The sequence below is a fragment of the Leucopleurus acutus genome, assembly GCF_964270905.1.
Source record: "Leucopleurus acutus genome assembly, chromosome: 10".
NCBI lineage: Eukaryota > Metazoa > Chordata > Mammalia > Artiodactyla > Delphinidae > Leucopleurus > Leucopleurus acutus.
In genome coordinates, this window is record NC_139153.1 from 37,671,386 (window position 1) to 37,690,370 (window position 18,985).

An 18,985-nucleotide genomic window follows, 5' to 3' on the forward strand; every position below is an offset into this window, starting at 1 on the left:
GCTCCCTAGTACCCATGCCCCATATCCCGAGCATCCCCTGCGTTCAGGTTCACTTGCAACAGCGGCGCTCCCCCCCTCCCCCGCCCCGAAAGGCCATGAGGACTATGGCTATGCATGCAGAAGGCTAGACCTGTCTGGGCCCTGGGCACAGAAATCCGAAACAAACTTGCGGTTTCCAGAGTGGGAATAGTCTCCTTGGCGCCACAGGGCCCCACCCTCTGCCCTGGGCATTAGAGCACACAGAGGGCTATAAGGGTAGGGCCGTGAAGCCAAGGGCGAAGAGAACACCAAACCCAGCGGTTACCCAGTTTGCCACGCTTACCTCTCCCTGGCCAGTGCCCTTCTGTCCACCTCCGTGGTGGTGAGGTGAGAGGGAATCCTGACAAGGAGCCAAACCCCTTGGGGAAGCTTTCATTCTCCATGGAAGGTTGCTGGAGGCTTCGCAGAACCGGACCCAACTTCGGCCACAGAAACCGTGGAGTGGGGAAGAGCGGACCACAGCTCTTCCCTCCTCCCACGGCCAGAACGCTGTGGGAGGAGCTCCTGCAACAGCGAAGGCAGGTGCAAGAGGAAAGTCTTAGAAGAAACACCTGTTAACATTCCACGTCTCCTTTCACAGATAATCTTGGGGATCAGCTCTAGGGTAGTAGTAGTTGGGCTGTCTTCCCTGCTCACTGTGGCCTGGAGGGCACAAAGGCCACAGGAACAGAGACCTAGGGTGCTAGGCTGAAACAGCTCCATCTCCTAAGACTTCTGGCTCCAGCCATGGATTGTCTCAGCACCGTTCAGGGGGGCTCAGGATACTTTGTGCTTGTCAGATCTTTTTTTTTTTTTTTGCTTGTCAGATCTTAACAGCCCATCTAATTCCTCCAAACAGGGAACACTTGGCCTAAGAGACGACCTCACTTTTCTCTCAGACATGGTGCTGTAGAGGTGAAAAATGTGGGCCTGGGCCTGCTTGCTCCTGCCAGGCATTAGTGGACCCCCACAGCAAGCTGAGAGGGCCCTTTACGTAGGTAAACTGAATTTAGGAACTGTACAAATGATGTGACCCAAAGTCAGAGCAATTCCTTGGAAAGCACTGCTTCTTAGTCCTTCCCTTCAGGTGGTCTCTGCAGGCATGAGGAGCAGAGGTGTCTCCACTGAGTCACAGTTCATGCTGATAACTGGGTTTCCCAAGCACCAACCCCAAAGAGAGCAACTAAAAAACCAGACTCCAGGGACATGCTCTCGGGACCTCAACTGTTAGGCTTATCTTGGGTAAACAAAGGCAAAAGGCAGCCTCTCATCAGCTCTTTGTACAAACCAACTCCTGCCAGTCTTGCAAATTCCCAATTAGGCACCAGAGACTTAGGACTGACACTAGACCACAAACTCAGATGAGCAAGTAGATGGCCAGATCTGGACACTGACTGGTGGAGGTAGCCAGGCCATCAGCATCTTTAGAAATGTGACAGTACTGAACATATGCAGTTATTGAAGTCATCGTCACAGAAAAGTGCACTAAACCTCAGTCCTGCTCACAGCCAAGCCCCATGTCAGCCCCTCTCATGTGGGTAAGATAGTCCCTGTGGGCTGGGGGTATCAAGCCCAACATTCTCCTTGAGCGACCCTCCGGTCCTGCACAACCCCACGTGCCTCAGTCCCCCTGGCATCTCCAGCACTGACTGGTGGTCGAGGGACAAATGTGAATATACCTGAAAACTCTTTATAAACTGGAAAGCATAAACCGGTGAAATCTTCATTATGGGTAAAACCCAATTTCAGTATTCACTTTAATTCTTCAAAGACAGCTAGAAATTTTCTTCCTTTAATAAAAAAATCCCAGACATACTTTGAAGTCCTAGAGTAAATCGGCAACAGAACAAAGTGAATCCCCCCCAAGGGGGCGCTGTGGACCCAGCATCATCAGGAAAGCTCCAGGCTTCAAGCCTGACTTTGTCAGGAGCCTGCCTAAAAAATAAATTACAAAAAGGCTGTTTGGGACAGACACAGATGAAGTGTTTTTCCCCTCAGGTGCAGCAGGCATCGGGTAGACTACAAATCAGTCCGTGAACTGGCTGCCTTGGGGGCGTATTTAGGCATCAGTTCATTAATCTTCCGGATGTAGTCAGATTTTTCTGCACAGCCTTTGCACGTCTCTCCCCAGTCGTCCAGGATCTTCTTTAGCTCTTTAACTCGAAGCTTCTTCAGGTCTACTGTGCTCAGGTCGATCTGCTTGTCTGGAGAGAGCAGGGAGAATAACCAGCTAGGTGGGAGAACAGCAGACCCCAATAGTCCCGCACATCCAAACCATCCCTTAAAACAAGCAGCCCTACTGATCGCAGGGAGACACATGCAAGTGTGTCAGTGCCCACTGCCCCCAAGAGGGAGAACTAGCCCAGGCCCCTTCACCAGGAAGGTGGGTCTCATGCTGGCAATGTCCACCACAGACATGCAGGTGTCACCAGGGACAGGGATGGAGGCCATGTGGTCCTAACAGGAGGAACCTTATAGGAGGAATGTGGCTCCCACTCCAAGTGCCTCTTAAACAGTCACAGTGCAGCCCACACCACTGTAGAATAAGAGCTCCAGGGTGACAGAGCAGATAGATCCCCTAGCCTCAACTGCCCAACATAGACCATGGTCGGGCCCTTGAGTTAGACGCTTACTCTTCCATGACCACTTATGCCCAAAGAGAGACCCTGAGTCATCAGGACTGAACCAGGATCACTCTCAGAAGACCAGTTATCCTTGACACAAGTGGGCGAACACAGCCCTTGGACACTCAATTCACAATAAAATATGCTGGTGCTGTTTAAATTTTACAGAAGAGGACAATGATTCCTGGCCCTGACTCTTTCTGAAGACCTGAACTGTTTTTCCCACCAGAGACTTATTCAGCAAAAGAGATGCTGTGCGCCCATAATCTTGGGCCTTCTTGTTGGGACACAGCCATTCTTTTTTAAAATAATAAAGATCGCTGGACCTTCAGAGCTTGCAGTCAGGACAAGCCTGTTTTTTTTTTTTTTTTTTTTTTTGCGGTACGCGGGCCTCTCCCGCTTCGGAGCACAGGCTCCAGACATGCAGGCTCAGTGGCCATGGCTCACGGGCCTAGCTGCTCCGCAGCATGTGGGATCTTCCCTGACCGGGGCACGAACCCGTGTCCCCTGCATCAGCAGGCGGACTCTCAACCACTGCGCCACCAGGGAAGCCCAGGACAAGCCTGTTAAAGGCAAGTCAGACTACATCCCTTCTCTGGCTGAAAACCAACATTCTCATCTTCCCTCAGACTAAAAGCCAAATCTTCACCAACTTGCAAGGCCCTCTGTGACCTGCCCACCCATCTGTCATGCCACTGGTTGCTTTTGCACTGCCTGTTTCCTCTGCCTGAAATGCTCTTCCATTAGTTATGCCCTTGGCTAATCCCCCACCTCCTTCAAAGTTTGCTGAAATGTCACCTCCTCGATGAGGCCTATTCTAACCTCCACCCACCATGATGCAAGGTGAGTCTGTGCACTGCCCCCCGCCCCCACCATTTAACACCACCAACCATGCTGTATAACTCACTCGTGAAGGCTCTAGTTTATCACGTGCCTTCCCCAGCTAGAAAGTAAACTTCATTAATGCCTGAGCAAGGAGTGGGTTCGGTGTTGGTTAAATAAGGCCACACTCACCGTATTTTAGCTCACAGATCTGGCTGTCCTTCTTCTTGAGCTTCTCACAGATCTTCTCCACAGGGATGTGGTGGGCCAGGGGCTTCGACACCTCGTTGATGATCTTGGTGGCTGCATCATCTGTGGCCCCAATGTAGTAGCACTGCAGCAAGAAAGGACAATGGCCTTCAGGAGGTGCCACTTGAGAGCTGTCTCCTCCAAAGCATACTGACATCTGAAAACATCTTCTTTCTCTGCCAGGGCCTCATTTTCCCATGCCCCGCCTGTACTGGCAGTCAGATTCAGTCAGTGTAAACCCCAGGCTCTTAATACACGCTTGGTCCCAGAGCTGACGACAGACACCAGATGAATTTAAAAGTCACCACGGTTCAAACCTTTAAACAGAAAGACAGACAAACCAGAGACTGCCAGGGAAGTTAAAGCTACAAAAGCCATCGTTTCATTAGGGCTCTTGTCCTCAATTCAGCCTTGGCCTACCCTGGGCACACTTTGTAATCTTCTACTACCCTCACACATGCCAAGATTACTCTGGCCTCTGGGCATTCACACTGGCTATTCCCTCTGCCTGGGATGCTCTTCCCCCTTCACAATGATGACCCTTTCTCAGAAAAATTCTTTTTTTTTTTTTTTTTCGGTACGCGGGCCTCTCACTGTTGTGGCCTCTCCCGTTGCGGAGCACAGGCTCCGGACTCGCAGGCTCAGCGGCCGTGGCTCACGGGCCCAGCCGCTCCGCGGCATGTGGGATCTTCCCGGACCAGGGCACGAACCCGTGTCCCCTGCATCGGCAGGCGGACTCTCAACCACTGCGCCACCAGGGAAGCCCTCAGAAGAATTCTTAACTACTGTCTAAATCAGCACCCACTCATTCCATCCTGGTCCATTTTCTGCATGACACCCATCCCACTGCATCATTTGCCTGTCATTGCTCTCCCCTGGTATTTCCAGTGCCCAGCACACAGTAGGTGCTTAATCAGTACTAAGAGGGTAACATCACAACTGCAGAATACAGAAAGCCCTTCAGTCCCACATTAGTTAACTGACAGAACATCTGGCCTCCTGAATAGACAAGTGGGCAGGGCCTTTTACTGAGAGGCCTGTGAAGCAGAGGGTCAAACACTGGCCAGGGTTAGCTTGGGAAGGGTCAGACAGCTACTCACCAACCGATTCTCTTTGCCTCTTGCTTCACGGCAGAACTTTATAAGTTCTTTTTCAATAGAGGCTGGTGAGAATGTGACATCTCTGTCTTTGAGGTCCTGGTAAAATCTTCCCAGATAAGAAATACAAACTGGAAAAGAGAGGGAAGGGAGATGCTCAGCAATCACCAAGTTGCACCGCAATTCGCCAGGAGGGAACTCCGTCAGCAATTTTAATAGGAGACACGGAGAAAGGTGAGTTTTTCCATCACCGATTTTCTCAGGTGCCCACAGGTAGACAGAACCGCGCTCCGGGTTGCTGGGCCCCCTGGTTCACCCAGGGCATACGGGGAACGAGCATCACCCAATGACCCACAAAAGGCTCCTCCCTGCTTTTTCCATAAAGTTTAAGCCGAGACTGAACACGTGTCCTTGAAATGGACTCACTGTGACCTCATAAATGGACAAACTGGAGGCCGAAGAAAACAGCGATCCAAATGCTGCTCATTTCCAAATACAACACCGAACTCCGAGGTGCGGCTTCGCAACCCCATCAGACAAGGCGCGGTGCCCACGGCCGGCATGGAGCCGGGAGCCCCCTGGCCGGGAGCCTCTGCCCAGTGATGGGAAAGGACCAAAACTCCAGCGTTATCTTAATTTCAGGCCAAGTTTTCTGCACGATCTAGTCCCAGCTTCTTCTCGTCGGACCAATGTTTTGTAGGCCCAGGAAAGGTTTTCTAAGAGGCCCGGCGTCGGCACTTCCTCTGGGGACCCCTCTGGGGCCGGCCGCCCCCGCCGCCCCCGCCCGTATCAGCCCCTGCCACTGGGCCGCTCAGTGGTTTGGTTAGGTTTGGCAGCGCCGCCGCCAGGCGGGCCACAGCGCACGGACCCCCAACCCCGCAGCACCTTCGCAGTCGCCCGGCCGCAGCGCCCGGCTGCCCGGCAGCACGCTCAGAGCCAGCGCCACCGCCAGCCCGTGCGTGGCCCACATCCTCCTCCACCCGCCGCCGCCGCCACCGCCCGACTACACCGCGCCCGCAGAGCCCCGCTTCCTCCAGGTCCGGGCCGCGCGCCGTGGCTCCCCATTGGTGGGTGCTCTCCGCGCCCTCCCACACACCATGCCCCCATTGGTCCACGCGCCTCGGAGCCCAGACGGGCGGCTCCACGCTGCCCTTCCCCATTGGCTGGTGGCGTCGCCCGCCCTCGGCCCTAGACAGTTGTCGGCCGCTGATTGAACCAGGGTGGCCGGCAGGAAGCGGCCGTGGTGGCGGCGGAAGCGGCTCGGGCTGCCATCTTGGGTAGGTGACCCGGCAGTGGCTGAGGTGGAGTGTTGCTGGCTGAAGTCGGGTTGGGCGCTGTACCGCGCGTGCTGAGTTGGCTTGCGTACCCCCTGTTCTGGGCCCCAAGCCGGCCCGAAAAACCCACGGACCTCCCCGCCCAGGCCCCGAATTGTGGCGCAGGTCAGGGGTTCTGGGGCCAGCCGTAACCCAACAAGGCAGGGAAGGCGGGGGGCCGCAGGCGAGGCTCCGAAGAGGTTTTTTTCCCCTTTTACCTTTTTTTAAAGGATCACGTAGGCGGGGGGAACCAGACTTTGGGGAGCCCTTGCGGAGGCTCTGGCGCCTGCGAGGCCGGCGGACCACGTCCGAATTGCCTCAGCAGCTCAGGCACCCACCCGCTTGAGCCCCGGGTAGCCGGAGCCCGCCTCGCGCGGGCCGTCAGGGGTACCCGGGCCGGGGTGGACAGACTCTGGGCTGGAGGGGCGCCCGTAGGAAAGGCTCTCCTCCGGGCTGCCTTCCCAGAGCTCAGAGAGGCACCCGGGCCAGGGTTGGTTGCGTGGCTTTGGGATCAGAAGCATCCCGCCTCAGAGTGGGGAGGTCGGGGGTTCGGAGGCTTGTCCCGCACGCTGGTAAGAGGTGCCCCCCTTTTCCTCACAAGCCTCGGAAGCCTGGCCGAGGTGGCTGGCACGCCGCCTCCTGCTTCCCACTGAGCGCTCAGGGCCCTTGGCTGCCCTCATTTCCAGGGCAGGGCTTGGCTCCCTGTCTTTGAAAGCAGGACGTGGGAAAGGTTGGCTTTGCGCTCAGGGCAGAAAGGAGATTTCTATGGGGCTAAAAGGGCTTGGAGCCCAGCGGCAAGGGTTGGAGAGAGGCACTTGCGCTGCTCCCAATTCAGTGAATTCAGCGGGTCAGTGTCAGGTATTCATCTTTAATTCACATCACAGCAGTCAAAGGAGTGGGGAAAGGGGGGAAATAAGGTGGCAGATATTTACATTTAAAATTCACATTACTTGTTGGATTTAGAACATGCGACCACAATATATACAGTAAAATACCTTTTGGGACACCAGTACAAATTTTTTTTTCTTTAACTTTGCTTTCTGGTACAGGTAAGACCATTTTTAAGTCGCTTCTTATTTTAAACATAAATACACAAAAGAAATGGTTAGAAGTTTTCTTATTTTAAATAAGCACAGAATGCCAGAGGTTAAAAACACATTTATATAGGGCTGAATACCAATTGGACATCACACTCTATACATTTTTTGCTCAAATTCCTGTACAAATACACAGCATTCAAATAGGTATTTACAAATAAGCTTGAAAGAATGAAAATCAGTATTTCACAATCTTTTCAGAGGATTCTCATCTCTTGCCTCCCACTTCCCTTCGGACTGGCTGATTCTCCAGTGAAAGGAATTTGGATTATGTCCTTTTCATGGAATTAGGGAAAATGGAGAGGGAAAACAAACTGGGTTCACCCTGTATAAGGCAAGGCCAAATGAACCCACATTCCACTCTCTACCCTCCCATGCCACCAGGTGGAGAAGGTAGATGTTCTTATGTGAGGACTGCCTTGTCCAGGGATTGAGGTTCAGAAGTGCCCTAAAACCTAAATATGCCCTCCTACCTAAGAAATCCAGAGCTAATACCCGACTGTCACACTTGTGAACACCAGATGGTCCAGGCCTGCCAGGACTGACCCACTCTGCTTGGAGTCACCCTTGAAGTATCAGAAAGGACCCACAATGGTGATAAACACTCCCAGACGCCCTGAAGCTAATGCGGCCCCCCAATCTTTCCTCATAGGTTACTTGCTGGCATTCCTATTAAACAACTGGCATTTGTTTACAAGTGAAAAATACCCTAACCATGGAGGTCAGATGGGCCAGCAGAAGAGGAACTAGGGGAGAACATACCTGCTCAACAAGGAGAAGGCAGTCGTGGGACCATCACAGTTGTGAATGCAAGCAAATAAATGTTTCGTAGACTTTTTTAAAGTAACTTAGAAGCACCCTGGTAAAATACTATTACCACCCCACCCTATTCCCCCAAATAATAAACCAAGAGGAAAATCGGTGCCCTGACCTGAAAGAGTTTCCTATAAAGACACCACTACCTTCTGCCCAACAGACTGGGGAGGCTGGAGAAACTGCCCTCCTGCCCGCCCTGAACCCTGAGTGGTGGTCCCCATGGGCCTGGAGCTGAGGCCCTGCACTTGGCTACTGGGAGAGGATAATTCAACCTGTGTGGCTCTCTGCTTCTAAGAGGAGAATCCCTCCCACCCTTTTCACCCAGGAGCTTGCTGAGCCTGACCACAAGTCCTCGGGCCTTAGAAGCCTGGCTGGGCAGCCAACCCCACTGCTTGGAGGTAGTGCTGAAAATCCCTGATTCAGGAGCTGATGACAGGCACTCTGGCCACTTCTGAAAGCTTTGAGGATTTCCGGCCCCTGCCACACCCAGCCTCACTCCTGTATCAGCTTGTTTCTCAACACGTGGCTGCCCGGGCCCTGGGGAGGAAGGTGGCGAGGGTAGTCCCTCTGGCGCTACACCCCCACTCAAGCTCCAGAGGATAGGAGATAACCACTGCAGATCCATGCACCAAGGGGGCTCCTGCATGGCACGGGGTGTATTAAGAGTGGAGAGGGGCAAAGGGTCAGAAATAAAAACGATGGAGGGAAAAATCCAAGGTAGAGTAGGAGGCAGGGCTGGCCCATGGAAGCCTGGCAGTATGCCCTGGGCATGCAGTTAGGCCAGGTCACATGCCTGAGCTGGCAGGTTGGCCTAGCCAGCCTCTCAGTTGCACACTCCTGGATGGAAGAGGGAGCAAGTGGGCAGACATTTGTGCAAAATGGCTTGTAGCCCCCTTGTCCACCGGTGACGTAGTCAATGTGGTCCTTGCAATCCCTGAATACAACCGTGAGCTCTTCTGTCCACACAGCAAAGGAAGAGGTCCCTAGTGCAATTCCCATTCTTCTATGCATCTCTTCCCTGGAGGGAGGGCCTGGGCTCCTACCCCCCTGGGCCCTGCAAAGCAATTGATTCTGTCTGTGCAATATCTCCATATAGCTCCACATGGTCTGGAACTGCAGGAGGAAGAAAGCATCTACTCCACAAAGGAAAAAGGAAAACCCATAGAAATGGAATGTAGAAAATGAAATAAAAAGAGAAGCCACAACCCTTCATGCTGCTGTGGCCTCTGTACATGGCAACACACGAGTTCACGGCAGTAGAATGTAGACTCGGGGTGGTTCTCTCCTGAGTGCCAGGCCTCTCTGGCTCCCTGCGGGGGGACTTGCTTTTCAGACCTGGAGTGGTGGGGCAAGCTGCTCACTGAGGGTGGTGTCCTAGCTGCCTCCCTACCCCTCATTGTTCCCCTCGGCTGTGCTCCCAGGCCATGCGAGCCTGCTCTTCCTTGGTGCTCCCAGGAGGCAGCGAGGCCTTGCGATGCAGGCCCCGAGGCCTCTCGGCCTCCTCGCGCAGCAGCACACCCTCGTCGTGCTCCAGGGCCGGCAGGCGGGGGTGGTAGGGCTTGGGTGGCAGCGCAGGTGGGTCCATGGGGTCCTGAGGGATGACACATCCCGGGGCTGAGTGGCTTCGGCACGGCTGGGCCTTGATGGAGTCCAGAACAGCGGACTCAGAGAGGCTGTAGTGGACGGGGAGGTAGGGTGGCTCAAGATCTTCGTCAGCATTCCAGGCCTGGCTCGGCACGGAGTCCATGGTGTCGGTTCGAGGAGGGGCCTCCGAGGAGTGCCCAAAGTTACTCTCGCTTAGGGAAGACACACCGCTGCTGGCACTGCCAGACAGCGTAGAGTTGCTGCCATCCAGGCCCGACTGGGGGCTTGTGGGGGAGGCTGGGATAGGGTGGAGAGGAGACTGCAAAAGAAAAGGTAAAAATGTTAGAATCCCTCTTTCCAAACAGGCTGGCTGGCCCACCATGGGAAGAGAAGACCAAGAGTCTGCTTATTAATGAACTTTAAAATAATCCTCATCAACAGCATGTTTCTTGTTTCATCATCAGTCACCCCCTAGCTCTTCCCTGCCCCCAAGCCAGTGGAGCCCCAGAATCACCTGCATTTCTGTGGCTAAAAAATGGCCCTGTCTTGGCTGCTGGGCAGTTGTGCCCCCTGAAGCCATGTCCCAGGCTGCTGGCTGTGGCTCTGGGGTACAGACAGAAGGACTGGGTCATCAGGCCAGTTGGCGAGGGTAGAAAGAACCCTAGTGGGCCATGGACCAGATGAGTGCATTCTGCTGCTAAAATCTGTGACAGTCTTTTCCAATTTGCAGCAAAGTTAATGAGTTTTTCGTAAAGGTCTGGTATCTGATGCTTCTTGCTTTGAGTGGACTCCAGTTTAAAGTGCTCTATGATCCACCACAGGAATGTTTCTTTATGTCTTGAACTGTGGTGTGTTGATAAGTTGGGTGTTGGCAGGGAACCCCCTGGCTTCTCACTGCTCGTTGCTCACATACTCTGGGTACCATGTGTTGCTGTCTCCAGGACCCTCTGACTTCCCTGCCCCCATCACATTTGTTGCAGGACACATTGGTCATCTGCATCCCAAGTGTGGCTCCGGCCACCCCCAGCTTCAGCCAGGCTGGGATCTCAGGGACAGGAGCAGGAGAGGTAGACCTCAGGTGTCTCAGGGGTGATTCTAGCAGCTGAGATGGCTCCTCTCAGCTGGGGCTGTCACCTTAGTGCATTACCTTGCGCAGGGTCCGGGCTGGAAGGGCCGGGGGGGTGTCACCCAGGGGGTGGTGGAAGGCGTCAAAGTGTAGGGAGTAATGACCTGCAAAGGAAACAGAACCAGAGCCTCAGCTGGGCCCTTCTTGCGCTGCACATCAGCATATCTTGCAGGGCCAACTGGACAGATGTGAGTCTCCTGCAACCCCTCAGCATTGAAGGCCACAGGAAAACCTCTCTTTTCACTGAAGTTCTCCAAAACACAAGCTGCTGGAGTAAAGACACCCATGCCACACAGGAGGCCAAGAAGGTCGAGTGCATCAGAGCCCGTGGAACAACAGACTGCAGACAGTGGCAGCTCTCAGCCTGCTGCTTGGCGACGACAGGCTGGTGAGTATCATGCTTGGCATGGTCAGTTCTGATGTCTTCAGCCTCCATGGTTGGAAAGGCCTCACTGAGTTCACCTGCTGTGCTTGGAAACCTCACTGACCCCAAAGCCCAGCAGGATCCTTCCTGCGGTGGAGATGTTTTTCCTTGGCGGAGTTGGCTCATCTTCTCAGCCTGGAGGGCTGTTGCCCTTGCCCGTGAGTAGAATCTGAGACTGGGGACTATCTGGGGGACCCGCTGGAAGTCTTCTTACCATGCAGCAGGCTTCGGGGAGGCACTGGGGGGGCCAGGATGCACCCCGTGTGGGCAGACAGGAAGGGCTGGGCCTCTCGGGCTCCGCTATCCAGGCTCCAGCTGCTGGGGGCTGCTGGCACCGCTGAAGGGTGAAAACAGATGGCATGAAGGGAGGTTACTTCTTGAGCCACCCTCTGAGAGAAGCCTGTTCTACAGCCTATGGCTTCTGCAGGTGCATACTATGTACTCAGCACACGTGGGAGTGGCACACCAGCTCCTAAGACACAAAACACTGGCCAAGCAAGACACTGTGGCCCACAGGGGACCGTGGTCAGGACAGAAACCACTTAAGAGGATAGCAACAGAGTGAACTGGTGTCTGAAGAGTACTCAGGATACGGTAAGCGGAGAGAAAGTGCAGCAAGGAGTGAGCGTCTGCAGCCTCCAGGACTTGCCAGGAGGAGAAGAGACAACAGAAGAGGTGAGAAGAGGAGAGTCAAACAGGCTGATGGGACTGCAAAGAGAGAGAGAGAGAGAGAGAGAGAGAGAGAGAGAGAGAGAGAGAGAGAGAGAGAGCGAGCGCACCTATGGAGAGTCTTACCAAGGTCAGGATTCAGAGATCTCCCATAGCCCTGGCCCAATGGGAAAAGCAGGGAGCAGGATGGACGGACAGCAGAGACTGCCTCCGCCCACAGCTGGTGCACGGCCAGGGAGTGGGTCCTGCCCCCAAGCTGGCCCCACAAAGAGCCTGTGGTAAGTACAAGCTTTGCCCATCCCTGTTGCTTCTGTGCCCACTGGCTGGGCTTGGGAGGCACAGGGGTTTTCTAGGTAAGGACTGGTATTCACTGTGCCTGCTGGAGGAGAGTCTAAAGCCCGTGAGTCATGGCCCAGGTCCAGCAGGGACCACTGCTTCCAGAGAGGAGGGAGGGCTGTGGAGCCCATGGGTGCTTTGGGGCATGTAGAGAGGCCCAGTTCCTGGCACCCACATGCTATGGATGCAGGGTAGAGTGGGCCCTGGACAAAGGGAAAACACAGGGTGTCCACCTATGGTAAGGAAGAAGTCCAGTGCCAGAATACTGGCCCTTCAGCCACAGCTGGGGTGAGTGACTTTGTAGGAGGGGAGAGGAGAGAAGGAATGGCTGGACCTTGGGGTCCGAGGAGCAGGAGGGGGGCATGTGAATGCTACTGGCCAACTCCTCCTGGAGAACAAATAACACTGACAAGAAATATGCCCTTTCTCTGACAAAGCCAGACAGGCACCAATTCCCTTTTGGGCTCTCCTAGAGAGAGAAGCGGCCTACCCACTGGCTTTGTTCTGAGGCAGTCATAGCTAAAGTGAGCCTGACAAGGCTGGGGTCTGGGTTCTTCCCACTCCAGGTCCTGAGTGGGGAATGCCAGGGCCTAATGGGACCTGAGAGGCTCTGGGAGGGAAGGAGCTAGAGCTTAGCCGTTGAGGAGGATGTGGCCAGGAGGGGTTGGGCCCCGTGTGGTCCAGGGATAAGGTGATGGGTGATGTCCACCCTAGTCCTCCTCACTGGTCCAGAACTGCTGTGGGCTTGCAGCAGAACACAGGGTAGAACTCAATGACCTCAACAGCTTCAGCTCTGAGGAGCATGGCTCAGTCTCATGGGATGGCTGACGGCTGGTGGCAGAAGGGAGGGCATGGCAGTGATTGGGTAGACAGACACTCAACTGTCCACTGAAGGGAGGAAAGGATTCTGACTCTGGTGAACACCAGGTGGATTCCACCAGAAGGCCTCCTCAGAGAGCCTGAGCCACCCTAAGAACTGAACAGGCCTATTCTCATGTGGGCTTTCCTCAAGACGCAGCATGAGCTTCCTGGTCCTCAGCACTAAGCCTCCCTCTCCCGAAAAGGAGAAGTTCCATCTCCATAAAAAGCCACCAAACCTCACTGAATAAGAAGCTTGGAGGTGGGTCTGGGCTGCTTCCCCAAAGGGGCTCTGACAGCCCAAGATCTCATGTGCACATCTAGACCCCGGAAGAACTGTGGGACTGCAAAAGTTTACCCACAAGGGCCCAAAGGATCTTGCAGGTAGGAACGCTATGAGGGAAGAAAGCTGGCAAGGCTGCAATGGTGTACAAAGGGTACCTGCCTGAGCCCCTCTGTGTGAACCAGAAATCATCAAGCTCGCCCTGTAGCCTGCTGTTGGTGACCACTGAGACCAGTGAACTTGTGCCATACAGCACAAGTGCGTTGGGGTTAGTGGAAAATCTAAGATGCACAGACCTATCCTAGGAGAAGAGGGGCAATCCCCACTGTGTCCTGGTCATTTCTCTCTCTCTCTCTGTTATGGGCCACCACGGCCCTGAGGTTCCCTGTGCACAGCCCACAGCCTCGAGGGCAGGCTTGCCTGGTCTGAGAGTCACTGCCTGGCAAAGAGAGACACATGTAAGTGAGAAGTGGAGTTCTCATGGGACTCAAGATCCCGATGACAAGAGAATGGTGACAAGTATGCACAGTTTCTGCCCTGGAGGATCCAGGTAGAGACTTAGGGAGTTATTACTCTGGCCTATGTGTTCCCCCTAGGCAAATGTCTAGTTTGCTACACACTGAGCACTGGCTTTGTGGCTTAAATGGGCTTGCTCTGGGCTCAGCCTTTGTTCTGAGACAACCCTCTTTCCTTCCCACACCTGGGAGGTGGGCATATCCAGCTTCTTGCTGCAGCTTGGTCTGAAGCCTGAAGCTCTTCTGGGTCCAGTTGGCGTTAAGGTCCTGGTCTGGCCACCAGCACCCAATTGAGCTCTGAGCCCACCTGTGCTTTTGGCTAGATCTGTGATTGCTCCACAACTCAGGTAAAGAGAAGCCACTGTGGATTCTGGCCCTCAAGGCCAAAAGGGCACTCTGTTTTGGGGCACAGGTGCAGGGGTCCAGGTAAGCCGCATGTTTTAGGGATGTGCAACCTTGAGGCTAGGAAGGCATCTTCAGCCAGAATCTCCATGCCCTTTGTGGTTGAGTACCCGGTGCCGATGCCTACCAGGCACTGAGGTCATGGACCCCGTGTGTGGTCTCCTTAAAGAGGACAGAGAGGCATATCCTCCATGATGAGCAAGGGAGGAACAATGACAGTGAGAACAGCAGACAGTACTTGGTGAAGAGGTGCAATGATGACATGACAACAGCTTTGGAGGGACATGTTCTGATGGGACAGCAGGTTGTATTGCTGGGGACTAAGTGTGCCCTAAACTCCAACAGATGGAGGAGAGGGGAGGGGAACCTACAGGGAGCGGGCTGACATGGGCCGGTTCTGTGTGGCAGGTAGGCTTAGCATAGTCCCCACACAGGTACTGTTCTATGTTAAATGAACTCAGGTCTCCACGTTTGGGCCGGGGTCATATGGGTCCAAGTCTGGTTCTTCCTTCAGCTTACTAGAGCAGAACATAGGGTAAAACTCCACTATCTATAAACAGCCTCTGCTCTAAGTATTGCTTAGTCTCATGGTATAGTTGTTGGACTTGCAATGTGTAAAAAATGGTCTCACAGCAGCTGCAGGCCAGAGCGGCTATAGGAGGAACTGAAGTCCCTTGGACAGGACTGTCTCTGGGAAACTCACTTTGCCATGGCCTGTCCTTCCCATTATTCTTGGGTGCATGCTTGGCCACAGGCCTGTTCTGAGCAACAAGGAGAGGTCCCCGTGGGCCCAAGTTGAGAGGGACCAAAGGGGCCACAGGGCCTGCTGAATTCTGGGGCTGGTCGGGAGGAGCCCTGGGGAGTGGCTGCCCACCATTTGCATACGGCAGCCCAAGTTTTCGTAAAGGTGGGCTCAGGGCAGGTGGCAGCTGGGGCTTCTCAGAGGGTGGGCCCTGGGGAGGGAGAGATACAAACAAACAGGATCCAAACCTTAGCATCTAGCCAGACGTGGGTTAAATAGTGAACACAGGAACTGGTCAGGACTCTGGACAGATAGACTGGCCTGGGCGTTACAGTGTGGCTCAGCCTTGGCCAGCTGGTGCTCAGGGACAAGAGTCAGACGCTCAGGATGGGGATAAACATGGGATGAGGCCACCTGGGAAAGGGAATTATACCTTTTTCAGCCACAGACAGATTGGGATCACTGCAGGGTTTGCAGGCTCCAACCACTTGCTGGAACAGGGCCCGCTGGAAGTTTGGCAGCTGAGGGAAGGAGAAAAACATCAAAGAGTGAAAACAACCAGTTACACCTTGGGGGCAGTGTTGTGGGCCACGGGAGCCAGGATATTCCAGGATCAGATGGAAAAATCAAAGCAGTGGTACAGCTCATGCTTGAGATGTGTTGAGAACATCAGGCCAGCTGGAAAACTATCCACGCTATCTGGCTCTGAGTCCTGCCATGTGCAGTGTTTGAGGGTCCACCCTCCAGTGTCTCCCTGGGCTCCAGGTTGTCCTGTACATGGCCAAGAAAAAGGACACAGGCACCCGAGGGTATCTAACTGTATCCTTCTGTCCTGCCAAGGAGACCCACTGGTAGAAAGGATTTAGGGACCCCTTTCACCCCTGAGCACTGGCAGGTTTAGTCTCCTGGAGATGCCCCACATGCACAGGCCCATGTGAGCACTGAGGGTAGGGAAAGGGAAGCACTCAAGCCCAAAGTCACAGACAAGACCTACTGTTTTGATGGGCAGCTGCCAGGCAGACCTGCTCCTTCCACCTGGCAGGGCTGACCAGGCACAGAGAGGTACTGCTGGGAAAGTCCTGGCACTCTGGGACTAGGTAACAGTTGTTTGGAGGTGACTTTCATGGACCCTGACAGAAGGGCAGGGAAGACTGGATAGGAGGGGAAGGAGCTAATCCCTGCAGCTTCTTGTTCAAGGGCCCCATATAGGATATTTGGAGAGCTGTGCAAATGGTGTGGAGAGTAGTCCCAGCGGGTAGAGAGGGGCTTCAGGTGGATGGATGGATGGATGGATGGATGAAAGAGGCAGAGTTTGCCCCAGTGAGGATGTCCTTCACACACACAGGGAAGAAGGCCATTTTCTAGACCCACGTCCACCACTGCCTTCTTGGGACAGAAAATAACCAATTTTCTCTGCCAGACTGTTTATAGATGAGGAGTCCAGGAGGCTGGCCAGAAGGATAGAGAGCCACACAAACAATGGTGGTTCCAACCCTGCCACCACTCTACCCACAGCTGTACTCCACCTGGACTGCTGGTCCTCACATTCGCTGCAGTTCCCATCTAGGAGCCCAGCAGCCTTCTGAGGGTCTTATGGCAGAATGAGGGAGGCACGAAGGACAGTGCAGAAAGCCTAGCAAGTGCAACGAGGGAAGCCCAGGCCAACACACTTGCAGCAAAGGGCAGTCAGTAGGCTGGCTCCATTACCTGTCCGTTCTCCAGGATGGCTGCTGGATACATGGCACTGCTTGGGCGATCCCGGTGTGTGGGCAGCAGCAACATCATTTCCCGGGCATGGCGGTACTTATCTGGCAGAGAGGGAGAGCCTGTAACCAAGTGAGAACAATCACGCACAGATGACAAGCCACAGATGGAGGGCCCAGAGGGCAGGCATCCTTGGGGCCAAGGAACCAGGGTGGGTGTCCCCTTGCAGTTGGGGTGAGGATGAACTCAGCAAGCACAGGAGGAATGAAGCAGAGCCTGGTGGTTAGATGGTGGCGGGGGCTGCACCTGGCATCCCAGCCAAGGCACACATACTACAGCCTGGGGCAATGCAGACTCCCAACAGCGCCCTCACCATGCTCAGAGGCAGATCATGAGGAGAGCTGGGGACTGGAGCTGGGGCCCTAGGGGCCCTCTGCATCTAGCACTCTTGGGAGATGGGTGTGGCCTGGATGCTGAGCTCTCTCAGGGGGCCCAGGAATGGGCCCAGGCCAGCTTGCAATGGAGCCATCACACAGAAACAGACACACTCAGATAACACAGCAGCACAGTTCTTACTTGACACACTGTTTCTACACACTTACCTTCTCCAGACACCACTGGCCCTGTTCCCAGATGGCTCCCTACCACCTTTTCCCAGATTCCAAGCCTCCAGTGCCTGGCCTCTGCCTTCCTGGCCATCCTACTGCAGACCCAGCCAGACTGGCTGGGGGCCCAGGGCCCTGCACACAGGAGGCTCTCCAGGGTTTCTAAGACTTGCCCTTCAGTGAACTCGGGAGTCATGGAGCTATGTGGGTCTTTAACCCAGGCTCTTGAGTTGACTTGGTTCATGCCCTTCTCTTGTGAGACCTCCTCTGGCCTGAGGGGCTGTTATGGAGACCAGATGTGGTGTGGCTTAGTCCCCATTGATGCAGGCCACAGCTATGGGCCCAGGAACCTGTCAACCAATGGCCCTCAAGGGGACCTTCCACAGAAGTAGTGAGAATAAACTTGCAGGCTTCCCTTGGGAAGATATAATTTAGAAGGCCCTCCAAACGTGTATCACTCATTGTGCCAAACACCAGCACATCCATGTCAAACTAGTGGGAGGGTCACCTGGATCCCAGTGCCCCCTACTTGCCCACTGGCAGCTTGGCAGCCTCTGGCTGATTCAAGTGGTTGAAACCCCTCTCCGTGGTGTTTTCTTAGTGAGGCTCCATCTGAGAGGTGAACCTGCAGCTCAGGAGGCTGTGTGTCCCTGAAAACCAGGGTCTCTGAACCTTCCTGTGAGTGTGCCGTCCAAGCACTGTCAGGGTACAACTAAAAAAGGTCTTCTGCAGCCAGGCGTTCTTGAGATATGCCTCTTGTACTCATTTTAGTCCAAGGAGATGAGGCTTAAATATGTTGAAGAAGTCAGTATATTAAAAACAAGTAAGGCAATTATTATTTAAGTAAACTTCTTCCACAGCTGGTCTGAGCGATACTGTTTATAGAACCTCAGGGCTGGCTCTAAGACCTAGTTTTAAAAATATCCTTCACTGATAAGGGAATGAGTAAAGTATGCTTTTTTAAGAAACTAGGCCTGAATTGCTACTATTTGGTGATTTTTTTCACTTACATCAATATTTCCTTTTAGAACTTATGCTCTGAGGCAACCTCAAAAAGACGGCTGTGTAAAGAAAAAAGGAAAAGGGCTCCTAATCCCACTGGTTTCTATAGTGCCTTTCCAGCAAGAAACTCTGAATGCTCCCTGGGTCCTGCTGGCCACATCTCTGGACAGGGGTACCCCCAGCTTGGTGTGCACAGAGACATAGCCCCTTTATACCAACTCAGTTACATCAAACTCATATCTAATACCCATCCCGCACCAGGCATGTGGTTGGAACATGGTGTACCGCCTTGCTCAGCTTGGCCATGGTCCCTCACCTCACGGAGCTCACAGTCTGGCTCACCAGGCCAACCCCAGATCTGCACACTCAATATCCTGATACATGTTGCAGGGCTAGGATGGAGGGACAGCAGCCTGCAGGCCCCAGGGGCTATGCTGAGGATTTGTATCCATGTTATGGAGGCCTCTCTGGTGCGAAAACAAAAGAGTGCTCTGTGCTACCACGAGATTTTCTAACTCTTTCATCTTACTTCCTGCCCACTGTTGTCTTCCCTGGGCAGCCAATACCATTGTAGGAGAGAGTGATGGCTACTTTTCATGAAAACATTTAAACACCACAAGGGCTTTTGTGTCACAGGACTTTTGAACTACTTCAGTTGTAGTTTGGTAAACCCCAGGGGGGCTAAGTCCCAGCATGACT

The 18,985-nt window shown here is 53.9% G+C and overlaps 2 protein-coding genes across 2 annotated transcripts in view; both read right to left on the reverse strand.

The window, feature by feature from the left end:
* Positions 1-1,735: 1,735 nt before the first annotated feature.
* On the reverse strand, positions 1,736-5,801 carry MANF (mesencephalic astrocyte derived neurotrophic factor). Its single transcript, XM_082847913.1, has 4 exons — positions 5,696-5,801; positions 4,814-4,941; positions 3,657-3,798; positions 1,736-2,222 (listed from the first exon to the last, which is right to left on the reverse strand). Exons 1-4 carry the CDS (start codon positions 5,778-5,780, stop codon positions 2,038-2,040), a joined length of 540 nt encoding a protein of 179 aa, XP_082704039.1. The 5' UTR covers positions 5,781-5,801; the 3' UTR covers positions 1,736-2,037.
* Positions 5,802-9,429: 3,628 nt separating this feature from the next.
* Positions 9,430-18,985, reverse strand: part of DOCK3 (dedicator of cytokinesis 3) — a gene marked incomplete at both ends in the record, with an annotated part of 412,488 nt that continues 402,932 nt past the window's right edge. The window contains 4 exons of the mRNA XM_082848220.1: positions 9,430-9,939; positions 10,768-10,850; positions 15,409-15,496; positions 16,683-16,801. Coding sequence (XP_082704346.1) covers positions 9,430-9,939; positions 10,768-10,850; positions 15,409-15,496; positions 16,683-16,801 — 800 coding nt within the window. The remainder of the gene's footprint in view (positions 9,940-10,767; positions 10,851-15,408; positions 15,497-16,682; positions 16,802-18,985) is intronic.

Excerpts from the sequence above, each read along its gene's own strand:
- MANF (XM_082847913.1), bottom strand. The coding sequence starts at position 5,780 with ATGTGGGCCACGCACGGGCTGGCGGTGGCGCTGGCTCTGAGCGTGCTG. Across the intron at positions 3,799-4,813 it reads GAGGCAAAGAGAATCGGTTG|TGCTACTACATTGGGGCCAC; the intron begins GTGAGTAGCTGT and ends TTCTTGCTGCAG. Across the intron at positions 2,223-3,656 it reads GATCTGTGAGCTAAAATACG|ACAAGCAGATCGACCTGAGC; the intron begins GTGAGTGTGGCC and ends TGCTCTCTCCAG.